The sequence below is a fragment of the Leptinotarsa decemlineata genome, unplaced genomic scaffold (genome assembly GCF_025532065.1).
Source record: "Leptinotarsa decemlineata unplaced genomic scaffold, Ldec_3_MD MMD2_tig00026330_RagTag_RagTag, whole genome shotgun sequence".
In the NCBI taxonomy this organism is placed as follows: Eukaryota; Metazoa; Arthropoda; class Insecta; order Coleoptera; family Chrysomelidae; genus Leptinotarsa; species Leptinotarsa decemlineata.
Genome location: NW_027412690.1, coordinates 3,340,635 through 3,351,971, shown reverse-complemented (window position 1 = coordinate 3,351,971; position 11,337 = coordinate 3,340,635). Strand labels below are relative to the sequence as shown.

Genomic DNA, 11,337 nt, shown 5'->3' with positions numbered 1-11,337 from the left:
GTTTTGGCTTCTTCATCAACTGTGATTTTTTTTCGTCCGCTACTAGTTTTTGGCGTTTGTACGTCCCCATGAATTTCTGCTTCTCTTAGTATTTTGTAAATCAATGATTTTGGTACACCGGTATAATCAGAGCACATATCAACTAATTTATCTTTTGTAATTGTGGAACTTAATGATGTAGAAATGCCCGGTTGGTTATTCGGAGGTATACACGTAGAATTACAGCACATATGCACAAAGTCATCTTTTGGTGGCTGATGATCTCTTTCAAGACAGTGAAATACTCGCAGTACAATTTGTTTTTCTCTTACTGACCGAGACTCCGACCGTTTTACCTTTTTCGACGTGGAAGGCCCGACCATGTCTCCCATTTTTTGAGTAGTTTGATTACGGTGTAGAAATATAATTATGTAACGCTTAAACACTTATTGGCACTATTATTTTCACCAATTGTTATCACAACACGTCGATTGCTGACTAACTTAACTGTAAAACGTACAATTCACGCTGTATAATTCACAAACCAATGATACGCTCATGGCTGCAAGTACATTAGTGAGGACTGTAGCGATGAGATGGAAGTTACGTTAAAGTGACAAAGACAGAAATATCGTTGCGTACAGCGTTGCCACTAGTTGTAATAAATATCTAACACTATACAGAAAATAATTAATTTTAACTGATCAGTAATCAGGAAATGTATAAGTATTACTCATTACAAGCTCATTACTGATTTTTGTCATAAATAATACCTTTTAATCGTACTAGTATTGTGTATTATCTATAATTTGCCACAACCTACAACTCTACTGTTTACTATATTTTGATTCTGCTATAAACTGGTAACGTAAAATTTAGATATGACAACGCGCTTTACTCTCAATCATTATTGGTTTTACTATAGTCAACCAAACCAAATTAGCAGAATAGCCCTGCAAGGGGTTATTGAAAGAAAAGAATGTGACAGTGCATCTTTTTTTAAAAAATGGTAGAATATATGTATAGCTAGCCTGTCTCATTAAAAACAGATATTTCTTACTCTCCATCACCTATTGAGAGTACTTGAGTGATTTTTGTATTCTGCTAGATGATCACTCATTCCTTTCTATTTTGCAGGTCAGCAAATTGTTCTCAGTGCACATTACTCTCGTAGTTACGATCTTCATTCGTTTTTGAAGGCCGTCGTGGTTTGGAACTGTATCTTAAAGTTTCGTCAGCACGAGTTGCTGGCTTCTTCAGAGGTATATTCATCGTGATGGTTTACCGATGACCCAACGTTAGGATATGTGAAGGATGCTGCCGTTGAGGATTTTAGCATATCTTCTAGAAGCTTCTAACCCATTCCCAGACAGACAGACCGTAAACATAATGCATATCAGCCATTTCCTCATTTGTGTATGCCATTTTAATAACAAGTGAATTATTAAAGTAACAAATTAGGAACAGCACAACAACACACAATTAGTAATAATTCAATTTCGAAAATTCACAAACTGGCAGCGTCATACCAATTTAATTGTCACTATCGCTAATAGCGACCTACTAGATATATTACTTTCGTATTTTCGCATTTATGACGATGTATCTCTGTAGTTGTTCCTAAAATAATTTTTTGCTGCGAACTGGTTTATTTTGGGGCAAAAACCCAGGAGACATTTTTTGTTTAGAATGAAACAGGCTATCGGAAATAAATTTTTAAATGGTAAACAAATAATAAGACAAAAGTTACATTGGATCACCCCTTACAACCATAGGGTAAACCAAATAAATTTCTGGGCAAGTGTCTTTTTGGTAGTACAAAACGTCAGGTTAATTTCAATATTGTAACTTTTTCAGTGCTTGTGAAAAAAAATTGTTATACAAATTTGGTGTACCCCCTTTAAGGAGCTGTATCTTAACAAGGGATGCTCCAATGAAATTTCTTTATATGAAAGATCCTATCTTTTTTTCGATGAGGAATCACCTCGTTAAATGTTTTACACTTATTTAGTTACACCCTGTAACGTTTTTTCCATAGGTTTTGTAGAATAAATGAACCGGTCTGGAAGACTTTAGTGTACGTAGGTCAAGAGTGAAAACGTGCGAAAAAATATTTCTAACCAAATTAATTGATGCAAGCAAAATTTTCAACATAAAAAAATTTCTCATCAGTTGAAACTTTAGTAATTTTGAAGGAGTCAAGCTCCAAATGATTTCTTGGCCTATATTATAAACTATATCAATAAAAAAAACGAAATTCCTACTTCAGTTATTTCAAAAATATGATAGAAATAACGGATACTTTAAGAAAATCCAAATAACACTGCAAGAATTCCACTTGAAGATTCTACTGTATAGCGAAACACTTATCGCGGTTTTGTAAACTTTGTGGAAATCTCACATTAGGGTTTTTGATAGAATCATTCAAATTTTTTGCTATACCTTCATTTAAGTTGTCAGCCAAGACACCGCAATTTGATAGCAATATAATAGTCTGGTGTTCTTCGGGATGTAACCTGATAATCTCATCCAAATACTCTGGACTAAAAATTTACATCAAAGTGCAAGAGACTTTAAAGTTTTAGGTTTTAATGAATTTTGACTTAAATTTCCATATAATCAAGAATGAAATATCATGTTGCCTGCTAATTTCAAGAAGCTACAAACTGCATAAGTCCTTCAAACTTTACCAGCCAGGTTCCAAAGCATTCAATGCGTAGGTTGACCAAATAAAACAAAATATCGTATGTACACAAACTCATTACTTTATTAAATTTTGTCATACAATAAAAGCGGAGAAGACTCCACTTGTTGCCGCACACGCATACAGATTCACTTAGACACTACCTACAATTACTTTATTTTTTAAATAAAAATTGTTAACCTAATTACAGAAAAGGGAAGGATTTTTCCCTAATAAGTGAAGACGAGTTTCCATTTTGATTTTCTTCATACCACACGTATATCAAAAAATAAATGTGTCCCAACTATTCATTCGGCTCCAAGATAGAAAAAGAGTACCTTCCCTAGGCAATGCCAGACAGTCTCTTCATGAACCCAAAGAATGGAATGATAAAAAATCGGCATGAAGATGAGATGAACAAACCTGTTGGAAGAAAAAAATTGTAAATTTCATTTTAATTTCAACAGAATTTTCTTAAATAATTCAAGAAATAAAAATTTCTTCCTGAAACTATTCACTTATTGAACCATTTTAATTTTTATATTCACTACATGATTCAATCTAAACACAATCAATATTAAATTCCATTTGTCATTGATTATACAGCAAAATTGAAAAATATACATTCATTTTTCGAATATTTTGAAAACCTTATGGTCAGAGACAAAGTGCTTCACCTTTTGAAGTAATATTCCAATATCATATAAAAACATTATTTCAGCTACTTCATTCAATAGTCATCAATAGTAAAATTGGCAATTATGGTTCTTAAATATGTTATTAAAGTTTTACTGTACAATTCAAGTTGTTTTAACGTTAAAACAAAATTGTTGAAAATTTGCAAACAAAATTTATGACCCATTTTTGTAATGCTATAGTTATTTTGACAGTTTCATTTAAACTATTCACTGAAATTTTCCATTACGACTGCTAAAGTGAGATTCTCCAAAACCAAAGGTAATATAATTCTTAACAGAACTGAAAATCCTTTCACTTACCAGAATATTCCGAATCACAACTATTCCGTAATCTAAAACTAGTAAGGTTGATGCCTTTGACCGCCACGCATGCCACCGCCTCCTCTGGGTTTGTTGCCTTGGTAACCACCACCACCACCAGTAGCACCTGCAAAAGAAAAAGCGGTATAAAAATTTTAATATTATACCAATCCTACTCACTAATTCAACTCAAAACACATTCTCTCTCTCGCCACTTGCGTTGTCTATATGCCATATAGTTGTCTCTTCTCTATAATAAGAGAAGACACAATTTTTTTTTGGTGTGGCTCACGAGTCACTTTTATTGTGAACATTGCTGCAATCAAAAATCATTCAACAAGCGGGAAATTCTTTCGATATCAACAGGACGCAGTTTTCATGTGGAAATGTTCGAGATGAATTACGACTCAAGACAAGTGCCGAGTTTAATTAGTTTAGCTTGAGGTGATGGCATCAACACTGGATCTAATGAAACAAAAGGACTTCCCTAGTAGGTTTCAGTGCATAACTTCCATCAGGACAAGCACAAAAGTCAAAAACCAAATACAGGGTATTTTGAAATACATTAAAAATATTTGTAGATATTCAAAAGTCTGAAATATCACCATTTACATAATCGAAATTTAACAAAATCAATGAAAATCAAGTGAAGAGTGAATAAAAACAAATACCCTGTACACAATGTCTAGAACACTACCACAAGTACCTTTTCCACGAGGATTATTACTGCGTCCACCTCCATATCCTCCGTTATAGCCATATCCCTGGTCTGCATATTCAAGTTGAAAAATTGATTAGCTACTTTTTACATTATCATTCAAACAAATAAAATATTACTAACTTATATTTATATGCTAGATGTACCTAGTTAAATGTGTAGTATTTGGGCTATTTAGCAATCAAGATTTTTTCCATTAAAATAAAAATTATAACCCAAACTGAAAAGAATTCACCCATCCCAATGCCAAGACCAAAAGTCACATGAATATTAATATTCAGGCTACTTATGAGCCAAACTTTTTCCCCTTTTAATTAAAATTTCAAAGTTAATGTAGGGATCGGGATCTGTCAAAAACTTCAATCTAATCCTCGACAGTTTATTTACCACAATATCTGCCTTCTTCACAGCCTACTTGCGCAAGGATAGGAACAAAACAAGGTGTCGACCACATCTAAATATATTACGTCTTAAAAGATAAAATGTATAATTAATTAAATAAATGTTCTGACAGAGTATATCAGCGTGAATATCACACTGCCATAATATACATAGATTCCTCCTTGTGTTAGAACAGGTTGGCGATAAATAAGAGGGAAAACCTAAATTTTGAAATTTACAGAACATATTCCATTAAATTAAGACCACAGAAAATAAGCAAGTGAATTTATATTATTCAGGAAATTTTAATTAAATTTCCTTGTTGTTACGGTGATAATGACCATAGTCTCATTAATCAACAAAATATGATTGGATTAACAACAAATTTGATAGAATGCACAAATCTTATCTGTTCCCTACAAAATACTTCATTCTCAGAATGAAATCCAAACACAAAATTTCAAAATTCAGATAGGAAATGTGATCGAAAATTCCTCATCCCTCACATTACCGCCAACTCTGTACTTCAATCAACATATACATAGAGGTTACAAGAAGGCACCGATAGACAACCAACGATTTCATAACCTAATGTCTGTTGGAGTATTTACCATAGTTGCCCCCGCCGCTTCCACCGTAGTTGGAGTAATCGTATCCTCCATAGTTTCCGTATCCGCCACCACCATAGTAATCAGGCTGGCTGTAACCGTCATAGGGGTATGACGAGTAAGAGTTGTAGCCTCCGTAACCCTGGTTCCAGCCGGGGTTATAGCCGCCTCTTCCACCTCGTCCTCGGGGGCCACCACGGCCTCCCCTTCCACCACGTCCCATCATGGGACCGCCCATTTGGTCGGGTTTGGGGGTGGCTTTCTTTACATCTACCTGTTGAGAAAAAAATCATAACTTGCAACATGCTTAATAGTTTTTGAAAAATTATTGCCAAAGTAATGAAGGGGATCAGAATTACGTCCACTATAAATCATCAATTTCTCCAAACGGATATCAGTAATAGTTTCATCATTTCCAATTTACTCTCAGAGACCAAGAATATTTCTGGAACATACTTCATTGGCTAAGAGAGTATCTTTTTGACAAATTGTAAAAAATATAGAAAGATATTTACTTGTGCTTCTAATCGTAACTTCACTTACAACTTTATTGTAAGTTGGAAGGGGTATATTACTAGGAAAGATGGAGAAAGCCAAAAACCTTTCTTTCCCAAAACATTATATTTCAGATCCCATGAAAAAAGAAAAACATTCAACATAGTTTTTAATGCCAATGAGAATAGAATCACAGAAAATACCATAAAATGTAAAATTGAACTATTTTAACAATCGGTCATATGGTAATTAATTGAATATTGTAATCGAGAATATTATATTAAATTATATGTTCATCAAATAAATAAGAGTTATTTATTTTTTTTCAAATTCTTTATTTGAGATGACTGTAGAAAATTGCTATAGAGAATTTTTCAAGTGAATATAAAAAAAATATTGATTTTTTTTCAATATTCTTCAATCAAAATATTACCCCAATATAGTGAAACAAATCCAATAAAAAATTATTCAACAGAAAAAAATTAAACAAAACCTGAATATAACTATACTGAATATAACTATACTGAATATATCTCAATACATAAAAAATTTTGGAACTCAAATGAAATAATAAATCCTATCTCCCCCAAGAATTTGTTGAATAACAATTTTACACTCAAATTATTTGTGAACATTCATATGAATTGAGAAAATGGGAACATTTTAAATGCTTGTATACTTTTCTCACTCACCTCTTTGTCTTTGATGGTTTGCTTTGGCATTTTCAAGAGTTCATTTACAACTTGCTCGGATTCAAAGGTGATGAAACAGAATGCTTTCCTCTGGTTCTTGGTTTTGTCAAAAGGCATTTCAACTTCCAAAATCTGAAACAATATAAAATGTTATCTTCAAAATTGCAAGTATATATACTTTCTTCATTCTCACCTGACCAAACTGACCGAAATATGACTTGATATCATCATCGCTCAATTCTGCTGTCAGTCCACCGACAAAGATTTTACCGTGCCTCGCTTTGGCTTTCTTGGGGTCAATCTTCTTTCCATTGATGATATGGTCGCCGGCGTTTACAACTTTTTCAATGGCATCTGTGGAGGTGAAGACAATAAAAGCAAAACCCCTGGACCTGCCAGTGTTGGGATCGGTTTTCACATTTATGCTTTCGATATCTCCATATTTCGAAAAGTATTCACGAAGTTCCTCTGCAAAGATAAAGAAAATTTTTAAGAAAAAGCTTTCAGGTGTTGGAACAATTAGCATCATACAATATGCCTCAGAATTGTGAATTACATCAAAATGATTCAGTAGCAGAACTGACAATTTAAAAATCATCATGAAACCTTTAGTAAGTAAAAATACAACGTTAATACAACGAGAATTTTGTATTGTTCACTGGTAATATCGAAAAAGTCCAGAATAAATTCTGGAGGATTACTGCTTACAAAATAGGCTTTCGACTGGGACATCACAACTATAATTACAAATCCAAACAGACTTTTTGTATTTGTTTAGAAGGTCAATATTTTTGTCCAGAACTTAATATTAATTTTTGAGTGAGAGAAAGGGAAACTAGGATCAAGAATACTATCTTTATTTTACGGACAAATTCAAGAAATTAAGGATTATGAGTCTAATCTGAATTTTTTTCACTCTATTGAGTCATTCAAAAGATTTAGTAATCACTCATAACCAAGTCATTCAAACCCTATATTGCAAATGTTACTTCTAGAGCACTAGATAGACATAGATAGATAGATAATAGCACTAAAAATGTTAGGTTCCACTCTTAGATCTGCAGATGAATTATCTCTATCCCATCCTTAAAAATAATATATTGTTAGATCAATAATCAAATACAACCACAATTTAGTGCTCCACATATAATGTGGATATTGATATGTTCGAAAGTGTTCAAAAGTTTTAAGGTACTCTGCGTACAAACTGGGTCATCATGTTGGTGAATATAACTGTAAAATTATATTGGACGTTCTTAACTTAAATACTCTGGCTCATAGAAGATTGGAGCCAGAATTATTCACAAAATAATCAATCATTAATTCCCCAGAATTTTAACCCAAATGTGAATCAAGAGAGAATAATACAGAAATCTTTTAAGTAACCTTTTACGGCTAACAACTATCGGCAGAATGAGTAGGCAGAATTTTCAAAATAAATGTTAACTTGTGATTCCCCTCATTGAAAACCATATCAGTACTTAATGATAAAGATATTTTTGCCAATGATTTCAAGAAATGAAAATAATGAATTTTACTATTTATAAAGGTGAACAATCCAGCTTTGAGATTACAAACATTGAAACTGATGGCTTATAAAAAACATGCTGTTTGAGACTGGTGCCTTTGACGTTTCTTATTCCACAGTTGAAAACAGCAATTCCAAAATATCAAACTATCACTAAATTTTGGTTTGAAGAAAAATTATACTCACTATCTGTCGTTTCCCAGCTCATACCACCAACAAACAACTTCCTGCAAATAAAAGATATTCTTTAGTATCGCCGAATTCCTGATATAGTTCCTAAATTCAAGTAATACTTTCGAAATTACTTAAGAATTGTTTACTGTAAATACAAAAATCTAAATAGAAATGTTGAACTGCATTTGAATCAAACGTATCGGCAATCTCAAAGCGATCTGAAAGTTACAAGTTACATTTGACCAGAGAAAAATCTGAAAAAACATTAACATAGAGCAAATTTTATCTTATTAATATAAAACATATTAATTTGAATAGTCTTGACTTGTCCGAAAAGGAACTATTTTCGTTGAGTTTACTAAGTGTTTGGCAGAAGAAGTGCCCAAGGATAAATACCATGGGTCCTCCTAGTGGTATCCAAGTCCGCTCCACGATGCATCCTTCCACTTAGCTGACCCATCAGCAACCTGGAGAAAAGGAACCATGTTTAAATTCGTATGATTGATATCCTAGAACCTGGTTTCCTATTCTAGCGAACTCGAGTTTTTCATTTATTTCGAAATTATGCTCAAAATTTGGAAAAGGTTTTGAATATGGTACATACAGAAACTGATTTCGATTAAATTTTCAGAAGCTTTCTTTTGAAATGGGAAAAGTAATTTTTGCATGTAAATTATGTTAGAATACATTATCTTTCTAAACAATCTATTGGTTAGAAACATACCATCTCATAAACATTCTTAGAGGTTAGAAACATAGTACAACAAAAATAATGAGGCATTTATGGAATGAAATCAACAGAAAAGTAAAAGAAATCCTTGTAGAGAGAGTCTATTACATTCAAAGAATTATTTCTTCACATACACGATTGGCAAAAACCTTTCGAAAAATTATTGAGTGAATGAATGTTATCAGGTGATTATCGTGCAATTGGACTGCTGTAACTATAAACATCTGATCAGAATAACTGAATGTCAAACATGATATAGGTCATTATAGGTTATAATGACTTGTTTTTGTTTTACCACTGGCTTAATCCCAACATGTATGATAAATATCGGATCTGGAAGAACTTCCCAATAGGGTCTGTCTCTAGAAACTTCTATGAGAAACTTCGCAAGTAATTAAGTTCTATAGAAAACAAAGATGCACACCATACAAACTGCCAATCCGAAACAACTACTTACATACATGAACACTAAAATAATTTCCTCTGATTTAGTTTATACTTCCAAACTCATAATAGAATTGAAACAATAATTCACAGAAACACAGTGTTATATATATAAAAGAGTACTGATATAAAATTTTACAACTAATTCAAAGAAAAAAATGCCCTTTTCAATTTAAATGAAATCCCTATGGCTGGGAACGTTTTGAGATTGAATTTGTTAACCCTATGAATGTTTCCACCAACTGCCAAGAAGAAAATGAGTACTTTGTCTTTCAAAGTTATCCAAACAGAATTAGGAAAAAGTGGCTTTGCCACAACTCGGAAATGCACCGAAAGTTTGATGGTTTTTCATGTAAGTAAAATTTTATATTCATAGATTTTCATATATACGTTTTGCGACATGCTCCTGTGAATAATACTGTTTCAATTCCATTAGGAATATTTGAACTAAAAACTGGATAGGAAAAAATAATTTTAAAAGTAACCTCTCAGCATAACTTACACTACTTGCGAGAATTAAATGTTGCCAATGAGAGATGACCCAAACAAGTAATGCTCATTTTTCGCGAGTGGAATACTATGCTTTTTCTTACTTGCGATTGAAAAATAATTGAAACAAAACTGTAAAAATATGGTTCTGTGATGGCTTCATATACACACTTCTGCAAAATTTCTGTTATACATAGTTATATATGTAAATTTATTATTCAAACACCATAAGTATACTTCGGTTGTGGTTTTTTACTGGTCCCTATGTTTTGCTGAGAAAAGGCATTTTAAATAATTTACATGCAAATTTTTCTTTAAAAGCTTCTATGAAAATTTTTTCAAAATCGGATACTGAAACATATTCTACGCCTTTACCCAAAATTTAATTACAAATGAAATTATCCACTGAAATACAAAATTTGGTTACTGCTGGAAAGTAAAGGACTGAACTCTGGCTAATTCGAAAAATGGAACTGGAAATCAAATTGCCCGCCACAATGAGCGTCATCCGCCATTTTCTTCTAGTTAATCGCAACATCTTGATCTGCATAATGGCCAAATTATTGTAAAAATTAAAGAAAATTACAAAATACATATTAATTCATAAAGCTTATCAACTAAACAATGCAATAGATATATTAAGCAATTACAAACTATTGTTTATTTTGAGATGAGTCCAGATTCAAAAAGATGCTTGTGATCATTAACAGGAGACATTAAAGTACACGTAAACTTCTACAAGAAAACTTGAAAAACAATTCCCGAAATATCACTATAGTAACTGGTAACAAACAAACTACCAGAATAAAGTTTGTTTACAACATTTTTTTCTTACCTATCGTCGTCACGACCGGGAATATCGGCACTACCGCCTTCATTACGAGGAGCGTCTCCAGCACCGTTTTGTGCATTTTCTGCAGAAACATCTTGTGAAAAATCTTCTCCGTTCATTGCAGATTCTTGTGTGGACATTTGTTTTTAAACTAATATAAATAAATTACAATATTATTCTCAATAGAATGTAACACTGGACACATCCACACCAAAACAGATGATACCGCAAACTGAACGATTCAGAAAGAAAGAGGACCTACGCCACTACGCACCGGAAACGGTTACAAGCGTCCTCCCCACTTTTCCCAAATTTACGCTGATATCAACCAATAACGTGGTTGCATTTCAACGTCGAACTGCTTTTTTGTGCGCAGCTACAAGTTGAGAACAAGCATGGAAGGCTTTTCCGCCATTACCCTCGAAATGGAGGGAAAGTTGTAACTTATCACAGACATACGTCCTTATTATATCTCTTGATTCAAAAGAACATTACGCACCGGTGAACGTCGGTACTCGTTATACATGGAATCAATCGATGAACACGGTTAGGAGTACTGTGACTTTACCGACTGAGTGGATCAATG

General features: G+C 33.0%; 1 protein-coding gene across 3 annotated transcripts; it reads right to left on the bottom strand.

The window, feature by feature from the left end:
- Positions 1–2,721: 2,721 nt before the first annotated feature.
- Positions 2,722–11,001, bottom strand: sqd (RNA-binding protein squid). Of its 3 annotated transcripts, XM_074183036.1 has the most exons (9): positions 10,755–10,895; positions 8,653–8,723; positions 8,269–8,309; positions 6,748–7,022; positions 6,555–6,686; positions 5,371–5,641; positions 4,367–4,429; positions 3,661–3,787; positions 2,722–3,085 (listed from the first exon to the last, which is right to left on the bottom strand). In XM_074183036.1, the coding sequence occupies exons 3-8, from the start codon at positions 8,288–8,290 to the stop codon at positions 3,699–3,701; spliced, it is 852 nt and encodes a 283-aa protein (XP_074039137.1). In that variant the 5' UTR covers positions 8,291–8,309; positions 8,653–8,723; positions 10,755–10,895; the 3' UTR covers positions 2,722–3,085; positions 3,661–3,698. The 3 variants fall into 3 exon arrangements, with proteins under 3 accessions (XP_074039137.1, XP_074039134.1, XP_074039135.1); XM_074183033.1 differs by lacking the exon at positions 8,653–8,723 and having other exon boundaries at positions 10,755–11,001; XM_074183034.1 differs by lacking the exons at positions 4,367–4,429; positions 8,653–8,723 and having other exon boundaries at positions 10,755–11,000.
- Between the last annotated feature and the right edge of the window lie 336 nt (positions 11,002–11,337).